Source organism: Jaculus jaculus, chromosome 2 (genome assembly GCF_020740685.1).
Source record: "Jaculus jaculus isolate mJacJac1 chromosome 2, mJacJac1.mat.Y.cur, whole genome shotgun sequence".
Lineage (NCBI taxonomy): Eukaryota > Metazoa > Chordata > Mammalia > Rodentia > Dipodidae > Jaculus > Jaculus jaculus.
This window is the reverse complement of record NC_059103.1, coordinates 19075144-19092706: the sequence shown is the minus strand read 5'-3', so window position 1 is coordinate 19092706 and position 17563 is coordinate 19075144. Positions and strand designations below refer to the sequence as shown.

The following is a 17563-nucleotide window of genomic DNA, read 5'->3' as shown; positions in this document are numbered from 1 at the left end:
CTCTTTTTGGAGGACCATGGGGGTTGAGGTAGGGTCTCACTCTAGCCCAGGCCGACCTGGAAATCACTGTGTAGTCTCAGGGTAGCCTCAAACTCATGGTGATCCTCCTGTCTTTGCCTCCTGAGTGCTGAGATTAAAGGTGTGTGCCACCATCCTGGCTTGTTATTTTTATTATTATTATTTTGTTTTTGTTGTTTTAGGTAGGGTCTCAGTCTAGTCCAGGCTAGCCTCAAACTCATGGTGATCCTCTACCTCTGCCTCCCTATTAAAGGTGTGGGCCACCATGCCTCATGAACACTGTACTCTTGTTTTATTTTTTTCCCGAGGTAGGGTCTTACTCTGGTGCAGGCTAACCTGGAATTAAGTAGGTTCAGGGTGGCCTTGAACTCACGGCAATCCTTCTACCTCTGCCTCCTGAGTGCTGGGATTAAAGGCATGTGCTACTACGCCTGGCTTTTTTTTTTTAAATTAATTTAATTATTTGAGAGCGACAGACACAGAGAGAAAGACAGATAGAGGGAGAGGAGAGAATGGGCACGCCAGGGCTTCCAGCCTCTGCAAACAAACTCCAGATGCGTGCGCCCTCTTGTGCATCTGGCTAACGTGGGACCTGGGGAACCGAGCCTCGAACTGGGGTCCTTAGGCTTCACAGGCAAGCGCTTAACCGCTAAGCCATCTCTCCAGCCCCGTTTTGTTTTTTGAGGTACGGTCTCAGTCTAGCCCAGGCCAACCTGGAATTCACTATGTAGTCTCAGACTGGCCTCAAATGCACAGCGTTCCTCCTGTCTTTACTTCCAGAGTGCTGGGATTAAAGGCATGTACCACCATGCCTGGCCTAAGCATAGTATTTTTTAAAATATTTTATTTACTTATTTATTTGGTAGGGAGGGGTGGGGGGAGAGAGAGAGAGCGCGAGCGTGTACCAGGGTCTCCAGCCACTGCAAAGGAACTCCAGGTGCATGCACCCCCTTGTGCATCTGGCTTATGTGGGTTGCAGAGAATTGAACTGGCGGGCTGGAGTGATGGCTTAGCGGTTAAGCGCTTGCCTGTGAAGCCTAAGGACGCCGGTTCGAGAATTGAACTGGCATCCTTTGGCTTTGCCAGCAAATGCCTTAACTGCTAAGCCATCTCTCCAACCCCCAAACACAGTATTCTTTTTTAATTTTTTATTTTTTTTTAGAGATAATGAAACTTTATTTAAAAACCAAACCACTAGGAAAATAGACTACAGCTTTGACACAGCAAATCCACTGGCTGTATCGCCATTTCAAGTAAGAAGTTGGTTAAGGGGGAAAAAAAAAAGACATCATGGTGCTCATTCAAAAGATAAGGTGCCATGCTGGGGGCAGGAACACTGCATGGTGCAATGATCCCAGGCAAAAATGTCACTTGGCTGAGGGATTTGTGTGCTTCCTTTTGGTTCTATAGCAGTCCCAGCTTTTCTTAGCTTAAGGTGTGTACTGTTTTGGCCTTCTGGTTGTCAGAGGATTACCTCCAAAAGCTGTTAATTCAGGGGGCTCCATAATGCTGGGTGTTTAGGCCTTTATTTATTTATTTTTTTCCCAAGTGCAATACTTCCCAATTTGCCAACAGTTCTTATTTTACTGTTTATTCCTGGCATCTGGGGTCTCTGATGCCAAACACAGTATTCTTAAGTAGGGTCCTGGTATTGTGGATGAGATGACTGAGGATTGGACATACAGCCCACCAGAATGTGGAACATACTTACCTTAGTCTTTGCTTCCAATTCATACATTCCTTTACCACCTCCTATCATTTAAGCTAAATTGGATAAAAGATAGAGTTCAGAAATTAAAGTATGATGATGAGAGTGGAGCTCAGTGGTATTGCTTCCCCAGCATGTTGGAGGGTGTTTCATTCCCAGCACAAAAGGGGTAGGAGGGAGCGGGAAAAGAGAACCTCATGCATGCAGGGCAAGCACTCTACCTCCTGAGCCACATCCACAGTCCATGACAGAAATCTTAATGGTTGGTTTTTATTTAAGTCCCTTCCTGTGTGTGTCTGGAGTGGTGTTGAAGTCCTACTCCCTTTATCTTTTCCACTACAGTACAGATCTGCCTCTGTTCAGAGACATGCAGGACTAGAGGTAGAGCTCAGTTGGTGGAGCACTTACCTGACATGCTTTCCCTCCAGTACTGATATAAAAAAAAAATCTGTATCTTAATATAGTGGGTTCTGTGACTTTGGCCCGAGCCAAAGCTGTGGGCAGTATGGTACAACAGCCAGTAGAAGGAGCCAGTAAACCTCTTTCACTGTTGGCTCTAACCTCCTGGCGACCCAAAGAGCTGCTTGCCAAATAAGACATGGGTCAGCTGGTGCTTCAACAGTTTTGGTGATCCCTTGGTTGGGAGCTAAAATGCAAGGATTGAGAAGCCAAGAGAAAAACTGGAGACAGATTAATAAACTGGTTGAACCAGGTGAGGTGTTATGCACCTTTAATCCCAGCATTTAGGAGGCAGAGATAGGAGGATCACCATGAGTTCAAGGCTACCCTGAGACTGCTTAGTGAATTCCAGGTCAGCCTGGGCTAGAAAGAGACCCTACATCAAAATAATAATAATAATAATAATAATAATAATAATAATAATAATAATAGTAATAGTAATAATAGTAATAATAAATAAACCAAATAAAAAAATGAGCTGGATTGTCATGACAAAGGAATTGGTTGTGCCTCCTTTTTCACCTCCAGGGGTGAAGCACACAGCACCCTGTTCTGTGATTTAGTCTAGCAGGGCTCAGCCTTCAGGTGCAGCACAGGCAGCTTGTTTGTTGGGTTTTCACAAGTGCGTGTTCGTGTTTATGCTGCTAGAGACTTAGCCTTTCTGTGAGTGTAGGAACACCCGAAGGAATCCAGAGCCTGCAGGATACTGACACTGGGTGGAACAAATCCTGTTTTGTTTTCTGGAGCTGAGCTGCTCATTTAATTTAGTTCACCATGTATTTTCACTGCTCTTATTCCTTTAAAAATAAAATACATATATATGCAAGTAGACAGAGACAGAAGTGAAACAGACAGAGAATGGGTGTGCCAAGGCCTCCAGCCACTGCAAACAAATTCTAGATGTGCCACTTTGTGCATCTGGCTTTATGTGGGTACTGGGGAATTGAAACCTGATTGTTAGGTTTTGTAGGCAAATGCCTTAACTGCTGAGCCATGGGAACTGAGGCTAATTCATCTTTACTCCAGCATGGTTGTTTTCTTTCTTTTCTTTTCTCCCTCTTCCCCCCTACCTAGGCAGGATCTCACTCTAGCCCAGGCTGACCTGGAACTCACTCTGTAAACCTAGGCTGGCCTCGAGCTCACAGCAATCGTCCTATCTCAAGCTCCTGAATGCTAGGACTAAAAGCATGTGCCACTACACCCAGCTCTCCCACATGTCTTTAAACATAGTATTCATTGAGCTGAATTAATAGATGGAGGTGGGACTTCAAAGTCAGACTGAGAAAGAAATTTGGACTTTATCGCCTACACAGAGATGGTAAAATTGGAGTCATTCTACCTTTTAAAGTCCTGTCTTCTTTCCAACAACCATTCAACAGTGAGCTGCATATTCCCTGGTGACGGATGATAATTGAGGAGGTGTGGTAGTAGAGGCCTCTAACCCAGCACTTGGGAAGTGGAGGCAGGAGGATTAGGAGTTTCAAGTCCAGCATGGGCTACATGAGACACAATCTTTTTATTTCTTTCATTTTTTAATTAAAAAAAATTTTTTTATTAACAACTTCCATGATTATAAAAAATACCCCATGGTAATACCCTCCCTCCTCCCACTTACCCTTTTGAAACTCTACTCTCCATCATACCCCCTCCCCATCTTAATCAGTCTCTCATTTACTTCTGATGTCTTGGTCATTTCCTTCTCTTATGATGGTCTTATGCAGGTAGTGTCAGGCACTGTGAGACCATGGATATCCAGGCCATTTTGTATCTGGAGGCAGCATATTGTATGGAGTCCTTCCCTTCCTTTGGCTCTTACATCCTTTCCCTCACCTCTTCCGCATTAGACCCTGAGCTTTGGAAGGTGTGAAACAGATATTGCAGTACTGAGCACTGTGGTCATTTCTTTCCATCACCATGATACCTTCTGAGTCGTCCCAAGGTCACTGCCATCTGAAAAGAGAAGATTCTCAACCAAAAGTGAGAGTAGCATTAATGTAAGGGTGTGAACATTAAGAGAAATGCTTACTGAGCAGTTTGATAAGCATAGTATATACATTTGGCCAGACAACAGCAGACTTTACACCCCTAGGGCTCATGACTACCCCTGTTTTAAGTTTTCAGTAACAGGGATGTATTCCCTTCCCATGGAGCGGGCCTCCAGTCCAATTAGAGGGCAGTTGGTTTCCACCATGACAGACATGCCACTATTGCACCCATTGGCTCATTTGGCCTGGCTGGCCAATTATAGGTCTTGCAGTGCATGAGATACAATCTTAAAATGAGTAACACATGCAGTCTGAATCTCAAAACTGAAGTCTTTAACCATTTCTAAGTAATGACCAACCAAGATAATTTTAATTATCTTAACCCAGGTTCAATCCCCAGTACCCACGTAAAGCCTGATACACAAAGTGGCACATGTTTCTGGAGTTTGTTTGCAGTGGTAGGAGGCTGTGTAGTGTCCATACTCTTTCTGTCCACCTCTTTCTCTTTTTAAAATAAAGTAATAAAAATTTAAAAGTTAGGGCTGGAGTGATGGCTTAGCGGTTAAGACACTTGCCTGTGAAGCCAAAGAACCTTATTTTGACTCTCCAGGACCCATATAAGCCAGATGTACAGGTGGCACATGCATCAGGAGTTTGCTTGCAGTGGCTGGAGGCCCTGGCATGCCCATTCTCTCTCTCTTGTTCTCTCTCTCTCTCTCTCTCTCTGCCTCTTTCTTTCTCTCTCCCTCTCTCAAATATATAAATAAATAAATATTTTTTAAAAAGTAAAGCTGGGAGTGGTGGTGCATGCCTTTAATCTCAACACTCAGGAGGCAGAGGTAGGAGGATCGCTATGAGTTTGAGGCCACCTTGCAACTACATAGTGAATTCCAGGTCAGCCTGAGCTAGGGTGAGACCCTACTTCAAAAACTAAAAAAATAAGGGCCAGGCATGATAGCATATACCTTTAATTCCAGCCCTTGGGAGGCATTGGTAGGAGGATCACTATGCATTCAAGGCCACCCTGAGACTGCATAGTGAATTCCAGGTCAGCCTGGACTAGAGTGAAACCCAACCTCAAAAAAAAAAAAAGATAAATAAATAAAATAAAATAAAATGGCACCTCAACTGTTGCTCCCTTTGTTACTATCTACCCTGAGGAGTTTGATACGTGAGTGCCATTGAGCATGAGTCTGATGTGTCCTTTCTACTCTGATTCTTTCATTTTACAGTTTAATTCAGGGCCATGTTGTAGCCATTCTCCCACTTTTTTTCTCTGACATTTATTCTCTGATGATTTGGTCAAGACCCAAGGTCTTTTGGGGCGTGAGTTTTAAATGTTGTATGCGTTTCTCTCGACAGAGCTGAAAAACTTCAGCTGCTGAATCACAGGCCTATGACTGCTGTGGAGATCCAGCTGGTGAGTGAAGGGGCCTCGACTTGGGAGGTTTGTTTCCTAGGTCTGGGGTGTAGAAGGGCTGAGGATGACCAAGACAGGAACAGCGAGCCACCCCATTTCATAAGTGAAAGAGGAGGCCTCACCCATTAGGGGGATGTAGAACATGGGAGAAATTTAATTTCTTCTTGGAGTTTGCTAGCTTTTTTGTCTCCTCTACTGTTCTAGCCCATTATAACCATAAAAACATTAAACTGAACATGTTTCTGGTAGAATTTATCTTCCTACTCCCACTCTTGAGTCCTGCACTTCCTTTCTTAGTTCCTGTCCCACAGCTATCTTACTCTTTGCCCTCAAGCCCTCATCTCCCAAGCCAGAAACCAGAAGCTATTCTTTTTGTTTTAGCTCATATTTAGTTCATCCTCAACTTCTGTTGCTTTCATCCGTGCTATCTATCCATCCATCCTTCCTTCCTTCTTTCTCTCTTTCTTTCTTTATTTGATAGAGAAAGAGGGGGTGGAAGAGAGAGAATGGGTGCACCAGGGCCTCTGGCCACTGCAAATGAACTCCAGACGCATGTGCCCCCTTGTGCATCTGGCTAATATGGGTCCTGGGGAATCAAACCTGGGTCCTTTGGCTTTGCAGGCAAACCCCCTAACCGCTAAGCCATCCCTCTAGCCCCCTGCTATTCTCTCCCAATCTCATGACATTGATTTCTGTCATCACCTCATAGCACACCTCTAATGGTTATTTCATCATACTCTCTGCTCTACACTATTATCTGTATTTCTCTCTCCCTCCATCCCAGCACTCCACCACTATCACAGATCCCTCTCTTTCTCCATCCCCGCACTTCAACACTATCCAACACTATCACAGATCCCTCTCTTTCTCCATCCCTGCACTTCAACACTACCACAGATCCCTCTCTTTCTCCATCCCAGCACTCCACCACTACCACAGATCCCTCTCTTTCTCCATCCCAGCACTCCACCACTACCACAGATCCTTCCCTCCCTCCCTACTCTCCACCGCTACCATAGACCCCTTCCTCTCCTCTCTCCACCGCTACCATAGACCCCTTCCTCTCCTCTCTCCACCGCTATCATAGACCCCTTCCTCTCCTCTCTCCACCGCTACCATAGACCCCTTCCTCTCCTCTCTCCACCGCTACCATAGACCCCTTCCTCTCCTCTCTCCACCGCTACTGTAGACCCCTTCCTCTCCTCTCTCCACCGCTACCATAGACCCCTTCCTCTCCTCTCTCCACCACTACCATAGACCCCTTCCTCTCCTCTCTCCACCGCTACCATAGATACCTCCCTTTTTCCATCCCTGCTCTACCCCGCTATCCTAGATCTCTCCCTCTATCCCTGCTCTGCACCACTACCTTAAATTCCTCCCTTCTTCCCTTGCTTCCTTTCAAACAGGTTTTTGCTATACAGCTCAGGCTGGCCTGAAACTCACTGTGTAGCTCAGGCTGGCCTGGAACTCCTGATCCTCCTGCCTTAATCTCCTGAGTGCTGAGATTACAGGTTGTGCACCACCAAATCAGTTCATAGGTCATTTTCTTTTCTTTTTAAAAATATTTTATTTACTTATTTATTTAAGAGAGGAAAAGACACAGATCCAGCATCTGCCAATGAACTCTAGTCGCATGCGCCACCTTGTGAATCTGGCTTATGTGGGTATTGGGGAATCAAACCTGATCCTTAGGTTTTGCAAGCAAATACCTTAACTGCTGAGCCATCTGTCTGGCCCTCATAGAACACCTTCTAAAGCCACAAGAGTAGTCTAATTTCTCTATGTAAAAGATTCAGTGGAACCCCAACACATGCAAGCCCTCTCTCCAGCCCACAAGATTCTATAAAAAGAAATGGCTCAGTGGTTAAAGGCCTCCTGACCCAGGTTCAATTCCCCAGTACCCACATAAAGCTAGATGCACAGAGTGGTGCATGTGTCTAAAGTTCATTTGCAGTAACAAGAGGCCCTGGTATGCCCAAACTCATACATATACTCTCTCTCTCTTTTTTTTTTTTTTTCCCTTTGGTTTTTTGAGGTAGGGTCTCACTGTAGCCCAGGCTGACCTGGAATTCACTATGTAGTCTCAGGGTAGCTTCAAACTAGTGGTGATCCTTCTACCTCTGCCTCCTAAGTACAGGGATTAAAGGTGTGTACCACCACACCTGGCAGCTCTCTCTTTATCTTTCTCTCTCTGTGCTCACAAATAAATAAAAATGTTTAAATATTAAAAAATAAAAAGTAGAAATAATAAAAATGAAAAGCCAAAGTCTTTGTCAATTTTTCATTAGAAAAGTATGGGAGGGCCAGAGAGATGGCTTAGTGGTTAATGCACATGCCTACAAAGCCTAAGGATCCAGGTTCAATTCTCCAGGTCCTATATAAACCAGATGCACATGGTGGTACATGCGTCTGGAGTTTATTTGCAGTGGCTAGAGGTCCTAGTGTGCCCATTTTCTCTCTCTCTCTCTCTCTCTCTCTCTCTCTCTCTCTCTCTCTCTCTCTCCCCCCCCCTTTCCCTGTGTCTCTAATAAAAATTAACAAATATGATAAAAGTATGGAAGAAAACTGTTAAAATACCTATGTTATCTAGAGTTTCTTTTCTGGCTATGTAACTAGCTAACCTGGAACTCTATATGCACACCAGGCTGGCCTTGAGTTCACAGAGAGCCATGTGCCACTACCCGTAGAGTGCTGATATTAATAGGCATAAACCGTTGTGCCAGCTCAGATTTTCTTATTCAATTTTTTTCAAGGGTTATGGTGTGTGTGTGTATATATATATATATATATATATACATATATATATATATATATATATTCCCAACAAATTGGCCTTTTTTTCCTTAATGTGAGAGAGAACTGGCACACCAGGGCCTCCAGGCGCATGTGACACTTTGTACGCAAGTGCGACCTTGCACACGTGCGTCACTTTGTGGGTCTGCCTTATGTGAGACCTGGAGTGTCAAACATGGGTCCTTAGGTTTCACAGGCAAGCACCTTAACCACTAAGCAATCTCTCTAGCCTGGAGTAGTTAATTTTTGATGAAAATCTTCTTTGTCTTTCTGTCCTTCAAAATGTGCCCAATAATAAATTAGAAAAATTCTTTCCATTCGGGGTGACTCAGCTACAGAGATCCTTTCTTCTGTGTCCTCATTATCCCAATGCTGTAGGCTATTAGAGTTCAGCTTGCAGGAGAGGGAAAAACGCTAGCAGGAAACCAATCTGCATCCGTCAGGTTAAAGGTCACATATGTTGATTCTCCTCCAGCTGTAATCAGCAACATATGTTGTGCATAGCTGAGTGACAGATGGAGAGAAGATATGGGGGTGGGTTAGCATGTGGAAGCCTCCAGTGTTACTTGGAGACACAGCCGATTTTAAGAGTTCCTAGTGTATGCCAGGCATGTCCCAGCGGCCTTGCCTATGCCACTTTCAATGTTGGACAGATACTCTTCCATTGTTTAGCCCAAAGAGCCAGTGGTCATGACTGGGGTCTGATTGGGAACCTTGACACTGTTCCTCCAAGCTGTGCCTCCAGAGAGAACAATGAGAGAGGATTTCTTTGGAGTGGCACATGGAACTATGGAGGCCGAGATGTCCCCAGCAATCCATCTGCAATCCCTGGGATGTGACTAGCATGGCTCAGCCCGAGTGCCAAATCCTCAGAAGTAGAGAAACTGATGGTGAAAGTCAGGCCGAGCACCCAGAAGGCTGTGTATGTAAATCGTGTAGCCCACCGGCCAGAGAGCCCGGAGCTCTCGTGTCCAACAACCGGAGAGAAATGTCCTGTCTCCAACAGAGAGCACAGGTGGGAGTGGGGTTCTCCAGGTCCCCAACCACTGATGGCAGATTTTTCATATACCAGTCTTGCAGCATCACTTTTGCAGACATACCCAAAACCATGCCAATTAACTAGGTATTCTTTTATTTTATTTTATTTTTTATTTAGAGAGAGAGAGAGAGAGAGAGAAAGAATGTGGATGTGCCAGGGCCTTCAGGCACCTTGTGCATCTAGCTTTTGTGAGTTCTAGAGAATGGAGTCTGGGTCCTTAGGCTTTGCAGGCAAACGCCTTAACCACTAAGCCATCTCTCCAGCCCTAGGTATTCTTTAATTCAGTCAGGTTGGCTTCTGAAGTCAATGGTCACTTCCTCAGATGATGCTCTTCTTTTTACAGACTTATTTCCCTCAGCTGGACCATTCTGTGGCCAGGTTTTTCTCAGCCAAGTTGAGGCTACACAAGTAGGAAATCAGTTACCAAGCTTGGAGCAGCATCCTGTCTCACCAGGCAGGACAGGAAATGATGGTTTTTGCTTTTTGTTTTTTTTTTTTGAAATGATGGTTTTTGCAGAGGGCAGAATATTCAAAAATCTTGAGAACCTCTCTGTGGTCACCCATGATAGTGTGTGTGCTTTGCTTTTCTCTCCTTCCTTCCTTCTTTCCTTCCTTCCTTCCTTCCTTCCTTCCTTCCTTCCTTCCTTCCTTCCTTCCTTCCTTCCTTCAGCAGTTATGGTACTTGCCTGAGAAGCCTAATGACCCAAGTTCAATTCCCTAGTACCCATGTAAAGGCAGATGCATCTGGAGTTCATTTGCAGTGGCTGGAGGCCCTGGCTTGTCCATTCTCTCTGTCTCTCTTCTCTCTGCTTGCAAATAAATAAAAGAAAAAATTTTAAAGTAAAAATAAATAAATAGCTGGAAGGGGTTGCTGATACTATAGGATGAATCTCCCTTATCCAAGACATTTCAGCCAGAAGTGCTTTGGATTTCAAATCACTTTGGGATATTTACAGTATCAGTAATAAGATATCTTGAAGATGGGCCCAAGTCCCAATACAAAACTCATATATGTTTTATATATATCTTAACAGAAAGTAAATTTATACAATAGTTTTGGTAAAGTGCCTGCATATTTTGACCAATTTGTCATGTGAGGTCAAAGGCAGAAGATCCCATGTAGGTAGAAAGCAATTTCATCAAGGCCTGCTGAGGAGATGTCGTCAGAACTCAAAAGACTGTAGGTTCTAGAGCACTTCAGGGTGCGGGTGTGAGATGCTTGGCCTGTATCAGAATTTAGTCATTTTGAGGAAAAGTAGTATGTTGGGCTGGGTGGCTTAGAATGAGATCTGGCCCTTTCAGAGTTTAGCAGCCCAATTTGGTCACCCTGGAGACTCTTTGCATATGTACAAATGTATTGATTACCATGAGCCACCTGCTACCACCTCACATTCTAAATTTCACATGCTGGTATATTCAAAATAATTCATCCTAGCCAAGCGTGGTGGTGTACACCTTTAATCCCAGCACTCGGGAGGCATTGGTAGGAGGATTGCCATGTGTTGGAGGCCACCCTGAGACTACATAGTGAATTCCAGGTCAGCCTGGGCTAGAGCAAAACTCTACCTCGAAAAAAAATAAATAAACAAAACAAATAAACAAAAACACAAAAAATAAAATTTTGGGACGAGAAAAAAAAATTAAAACAAGTTCCTGACTGTAATTATCCCTGTGGATTTGCTGCTGGTTAAAGCTTCTGCTGTTAACAAATTTGGCAGAATCAGAAAGCTTCCACCTTTTTGCTCAGAGCACACCTAGCTTCGTCCTGATGAGTGTTTTGTCCAGAGAATGTGATGCCAAAAGATGGTTCAGGTTTCTGGAAAAAGGAAGCTCCTCAGAGGGCACACACCATATTCTCAGATCAGAGAACTCTAGTCTGCATTTTTGAGAGAAGTTATGGTGTTCTAGATGGAACTGGCATTCCCCTCAGACACCTTGTGCCAACTTGCTGAGACCTACATAGAGCTTCTCTCAGAATACTGAGCCTCTACCTACCTACCTGTCTGTAGTTGTCCTGACTTTGTGTTTCAGGGGTCTGGGTTTCATCACCTCCCAATAGTACCCCAGTCAAATGATTTCAAGACAGCCTCATATACAATGGAACACTATATAAGTGCTGTGGAGAGGTTGTCTGCCAGCTGTATTGACGAGTTATTCATAAATTTGTGATCTTCTCTGTGGGTTAAGTATCAAGTCAGATATTTTCCTTATCTTTCCATCATTCTTTTGATTCCATTATTCCTTCTACAGACCCTAGTTTTGTATATCTGATTTTAAAATAAAAATTCTGATTTATGGGGTTTTTTTAAATTTAATTTTCTTTTTTATTTTTAAAGAGAGAAAATTGTCATGTCAGGGTCTCAACCTCTGCAGTCAAATGCCACACACTCATGCCACCTAGTGGGCATATACGACCGTGTGCTTACCTCACCTTTGTGCATCTGGCTAACGAGGGATCTGGAGGGTCAAACCTGGGTCCTTAGGCTTTGCAGGCAAGCTCCTTAACCACTAAGCCATTTCTCCTGTCCTAATTTTTATTTTTTAGCACAGGGGAGAGAATGTGTGTATTGGTGTGCCAGGACCTCTTGCCACTGCTGATGAACTCAAGATGCCTGGGCCACCTTGTGCATCTGGCTTTACATGGGTACTGGGAAATTGAACCTGGGTCCTTCAGCTTTGCTGGCAAGCACCTAAACCACCAAGCCATCTCTCCAACCCTCTTACGGCTTTTTTTTTTTTTTTTTTAATATTTATTTATTTGAGAGAAACAGGGGCAGAGAGAGAGAGAGAGCATGGGTACGCCAGGGCCTTCAGCTGCTGCAAACAAACTCTGGACACATGTGCCACCTTGTGCATCTGGCTAACATGGGTCCTGGGGAATAAAACCTGAGTCTCTAAGCTTTGCAGGCAAATGCCTTAATCAGTAAGCCATCTCTCTAGCTCTTTTATATGACATCTTTTGACTAAGTATGGGTGTCTATGAGGAGCTAGTCAGACTGATAACCTTTTCAGGTGAATCTTGTCTCTTACCATGTTTTACTTAAATATACTAGGGCTCTTTTGGGAGCTCCTGTTTTTTTTGTTTGTTTGTGTTGTTTTTTGTTTAGTTCGGTTTTGTTTCTCAAGGTAGGGTCTCACTTTAGCCCAGGCTGACCTGAAAATCACTATGTAGTCTCAGACTGGCCTCAAACTCACTGCAGTCCTCCTACCTCTGCCTCCCAAGTGCTGGGATTAAAGGTGTGTGGCACCATGCCTGGATTTTTGGAACTCCTTTTGATACTGGTTGTCACATATCTGTAAAATGTCATGGCCTGGCCTCCAAAGACACCTCTGATAAGAAAGATAGTTCATGGGCTGGAGAAATAGCTTAATGCTTAAGGCACTTGCTGACAAAGCTGAAGGATCCAGATTCAATTTCCTAGGACCCACGTAAGCCAGATGCACAAGGTGGTGCATGTGTCTGGAGTTCATTTGCAGTGACCAGAGGCCCTAGTGCTCCCATTCTTTATCTCTCAAATAAATAGAAATAAAATATTGAAAAAAAAGAAAGGTGGGGAGGCAGAGGTATGAAAATCACCATGAGTTTGAGACCACCCTGAGACTACATAGTGAATTCTAGGTCAGCCTGAGCTAGAGTGATACCCTACCTCAAAAAAACCAAAAAACAAAATAATAAAAATGAATAAAATAAAATAAGGGAGGTTCCTGTCTCCAAGTAAACAGTTAAGGAACTTGACTGTTTGCATAGCACTTTATGTGGTAGTAACAACATGATGTTTAGAATTAGAGGTTATGCTAAGAAAACTGATGTGCAGCTGGGTGTGGTGGTGCATGCCTTTAATCCCAGCACTCAGGAGGCAGAGGTAGGAGGATTGCTGTGAGTTTGAGACCACCGTGAGACTACATAGTGAATTCCAGGTCAGCCTGTACTAGAGTGAGACCCTACCTCAAAAAAAAAAAAAAAAAAAAAGAAAGAAAGAAAGAAAAGAAGAAATTGGCTTGTGATTGCAGTTGTCATCTCTGTATTTAGATTTCTAGGGCCACATCAGGAAACAGACTTTATGGATCTTAGCTGGGGCAGTATAGTATTGCTTTTCTATTCTCACTTGTCAGACTCCTGTATTCTCAGGAGTTGACTGAGGCCACATGAAATGTGTCAGTTTTCCATTGCTGTGACAGAATACCTGCGATAATTTACACGGAGGAAAGATTGATTTTACCTTGGGTTTCAGGTTCAGTCCATGGACAATTGGCCCTGCTGCTTTAGGCCTATGGTAGGCTTTCCTAATAGAAACTGGATACAAAGAATGAGGCCAACATCCAAGGGCATGCGCCAGTGACCTAACTTCCTTAAGCTAGGCTCCACCTCCTAAAGGTGTCCCCACCTCTTAGCAGTGCCACAGGCTGGGGACCAAGCCTTCTACACCAACCTTTGGGGAACATATAGGATCAAACCGCAACATGGAATGAGGTGGGAGATTCACTTTTGACCTGGGTGGGATCCCAGTTTTGCTCCGTGCTAGGATTGTTGTAAGGGTTGAAAGAATCGTGGATATAAAGTAAAGGTGTGGCTACATGCACAGGAGAGGCCCTTAAAGAGGTTACTGAATGACAGTGACAAAATTAGAAGTGTAAAACCAAGTGGTACAGGTAGCCATCAATGGAGTTGTCCAAATGGCTCAGCAGCTAACAGACATGTGTATGAAATACAGAGTTATAAAAGGCCATCTCATTCCAGTGCCAAAGTGTCTGCCTATGTGAACATTCACAAGGGAAGTTAGGAAAAGTCATTTCCTACAACACAGTTTTTTTCACTGACCTATTTTGAGTGTCTGCATTGGCTTAGCCTGGAATTTGATTTGGCTTCTCCTTGCTACAGAGCTTAGATGAGGGAAATCTGCTGAGGGTTGAAGAGATGGTTAAGAGTGCTTCCTGCTCAAGCATGAGGACCTGACCTGAGGGGGTCTGAGACCACCCACCTGCGTTTAAATATCCAGGACCCATGTTAAACATCTGGGAGTCTGAGAGGTGGCTCAGCTGTTAGGGCACTTGCCTGCAATGCCTAACGACCCGGGTTTGATTCCCCAGTACCCATGCACAAAGTGATACATGTATCTGGAGTTAGTTCTCAGTGACTACAGGTCCTGGTGTACCCATATTCATTCATTCTCTCTCTCACATACACATATACAGTTTGCAAATAAATAAGTAAACATCTGGGCATGGTCATGTGCTCCTGCAACCTCAGTCCCAGGGTAGCAGAGAACCAGGAATCACTGAAACCTTGCCAAAAAAAGAGGGGGGGGGGGGACTGGAGGCACTTGCCTGCAAAGTCTAACCACCTAGGTTCAATTCTCCAGTACCCATGTAAAGCCAGATGCACAAAGAGATGCATGCATCTGGAGTTCATTTACAGCAGCTAGAGGCCCTGGCGCACCCGTTCTCTGTGTCTCTTTTTCTCTCTCTCTGCTTGCAAATAGAAAGTAAAATATTTTTTAAAAAATTTTTAAAAAGTAGAAGAGAAAGATAGACAAGATAGTTAGATCAGGGGCTGGAGTGGCTTACCGGTTAAGGCTTGCCTGCAAAGCCGAAGGACCTTGGTTTGATTCCCCAGGATCCACATAAGCCAGATGCACAAGGTGGCACATGCATCTGGAGTTCATTTCAGTGGTGGGAAACTGTGGTGTGCACATTCTGTTTCTCTCTCTCTCAAATAAGTAAATTAAAAAAATTTTTTTTTTTTCAAAAAAAGATGAGCAAGCTCCAGGATTGGTAAAAGACTGGGTCAAATAAGAACAGGCAGAAGAGTGATGGAGTGTGACACCTGACTCTGCTCTGGCCACTGAAGTCAGGCACACTCTGACACAGGCAAGTGCCTGGGGTGCCAGAAGGGCACATACGTGTGCATAACACATACCCACAAGAAAACAAAAAGATAAAAACAAAAAACAAGACCTGGGAAACTTCAGTGCCTTTAATCCCAGCACTCAGAAGGCTAAAGTAGTAGGATAACTGGGAGTTTGAGCTACAGACTGACTCTAGCCCAGGCTAGAGTGAGACCCTGTATCAAAAAAGCCATACAAAAGGCCAGGCATGGCCATGGTGGTGCACGCCTTTAATCCCTGCACTGAGGAGGCAGAGGTAGGAGAATCACCATGAGTGTGAAGCCACTCTCAGTCTACATAGTGAATTACAGGTCCACCTGAGCTAGAGTGAGACCCTACCTCGAAAACCTACCAACCCCCCCCCAAAGAAAAATGGCTCAGGAGTTAAGGCACTTGCCCGCAAAGCCAAATGACCTGGATTTGATTCCCTAGTACGTACATGGAGCTGGATGCGCAAAGTGGTGCATTCATCTGGAGTTTGTTTGCAGCAGCTAGAGGCCCTGTGCACCCATTCTCTCCCTATCCCCCTTCTCTCTTTTTCTCTTCTCTCTGCTTACAAATAAATAAATCAAAATATTGTTTTAGATATTTTATTTATTCAAGAGAGACAGAAAGGCAGATAGAAAGAGAGGGAGAAAGAATGGATACATCAGGGCTTCCAGCCTGCGCAAACAAACTGCAGACATGTGTGCCACCTTGTGCATCTGTCTTATGTAGGTCTTGGGGAATTGAACTTGAATCCTTAGGCTTCGTAGGCAAGTGCCTTAACCACTAAGCCTACAGACCCAGGTTTGACTCCCCAATACCCACATAGCCAATGCACAAAGTGGCACATGTGTCTGGAGTTCATTTGCAGAGGCTAGAGGCCCTGGTGTGCCTGTTCTTCCCCATCCCTCAAATAATAATAATAAAAGGCCTGAGGACTGAGGGAGGCTCAACACCTAGGTACTATGTATGTGTCACGAGGCATGGCTGGGGTGGGTCAGGGTGGGAGGCTCACTTGTAACCCTGGAGGATTTTCTTTCCCTGTGCAGATGGTGGAAGAGAGTGAAGAACGGCTCACTGAGGAGCAGATCGAAGCCCTTCTCCATACTGTCATGAGCATCCTGCCCGAAGGGCCAGAGGCTGAGCAGAAGAAAATTGCCAGTGACGACGTGGTAATGGATGAGGAGGACCCAGCATAGAAGAGTGCAGCTGGCCTTGGTGTTTCTTGATGTTGAAAGGCCCAGAGACCATTTATTTCCTGGATGTTCAGAGGATTTTTTTTTTTTAAATTCACCCTCTCTCCCAACAGGCCTGATTTCATGGTTGGTTGGGAAAATCATAAAAATAAGCTGAAAAGAAACGTTTGTGTTTCAAGGGAGAAACATGGTGGAGGTAAGCTAAGGTTGTGAGGGCAGAGCTGAGGACGCTGACTGCACCCGTGGGTAGAAATGCTTCTGTGGCCTTTGCCACACTTGTGGGAGACGTGTGTTCTCAGACGGTGAAGTACTCTTACCGCTTTGATGGGCTGGATTGTAATTCATTTCATCTGCTTCCCAAGCAGGAAGGAGCTCAGTGCTGAATGGTGAGAAACTACTTAGATCCTTAAACTCCCAGAGCAGTGCTGCTCTGGGTTAACTGAGCCTCTGAACTTGGCTCACATTACAGGAATTTCCTCAACAGCAACAGCCCAGATGAGAAATGGAGATAAGACAAGCATGGGCCTGGCCAGTTGGCCTGGATGTGCCAGGGCTCCTTTACTTGGCTGGCTGTGCTTGCTAGCTTTCTAATTCCTCTTAAGTGCTAGAGGCCTGTGCCTTCCAGTTCAAAAGAGGCCTAGACTTAATGACAGTGGCCATGGCATGCAGGGTTGCTTTCAGACCACACTCAACGTCCTGTCCCAAGACAGGACTGTAGTTCCTGTGAGACCAGATGAGCTTCCAATGTATAACAGGCCCTTTAAAGGGAGTACAAAGGACAGAGCTCTTTCATGAACAGAACATATAAAAACTATGTATTGATTAATAAAAATTTGAATCTACAGATTCTTGTGTTGTATCTTTTTTGATTTAAAATATGACAGGAGGGCTGGAGAGATGGGTGAGCAGTTAGAGCTCTTGCCTACAAAGCCTAATGACCTAGGTTTGATTCCCCAGAACCCACATAAAGCCAGATGCACAAAGTGGTGCATGCATCTGGAGTTCATTTGCAGTGGCTGGAAGCCCTAGCACACCCATTCTTTCCTTCCCTCCCTCCCTCCCTCTCTCTGCTTGC

General features: G+C 44.5%; 1 protein-coding gene across 3 annotated transcripts in view; it reads left to right on the top strand.

Annotated features, from left to right (window-relative positions):
• The window catches only part of LOC101594193 (CGRP receptor component), a 31696-nt gene extending 14364 nt beyond the window's left edge, over positions 1 to 17332 (top strand). For all 3 annotated transcript variants that reach the window (XM_045144717.1, XM_045144715.1, XM_045144716.1), the window contains 2 exons: positions 5533 to 5590; positions 16342 to 17332. In XM_045144717.1, the coding sequence (XP_045000652.1) occupies positions 5533 to 5590; positions 16342 to 16491 (208 nt within the window). In that variant the 3' untranslated portion in view covers positions 16492 to 17332. The remainder of the gene's footprint in view (positions 1 to 5532; positions 5591 to 16341) is intronic.
• Positions 17333 to 17563: the final 231 nt, after the last annotated feature.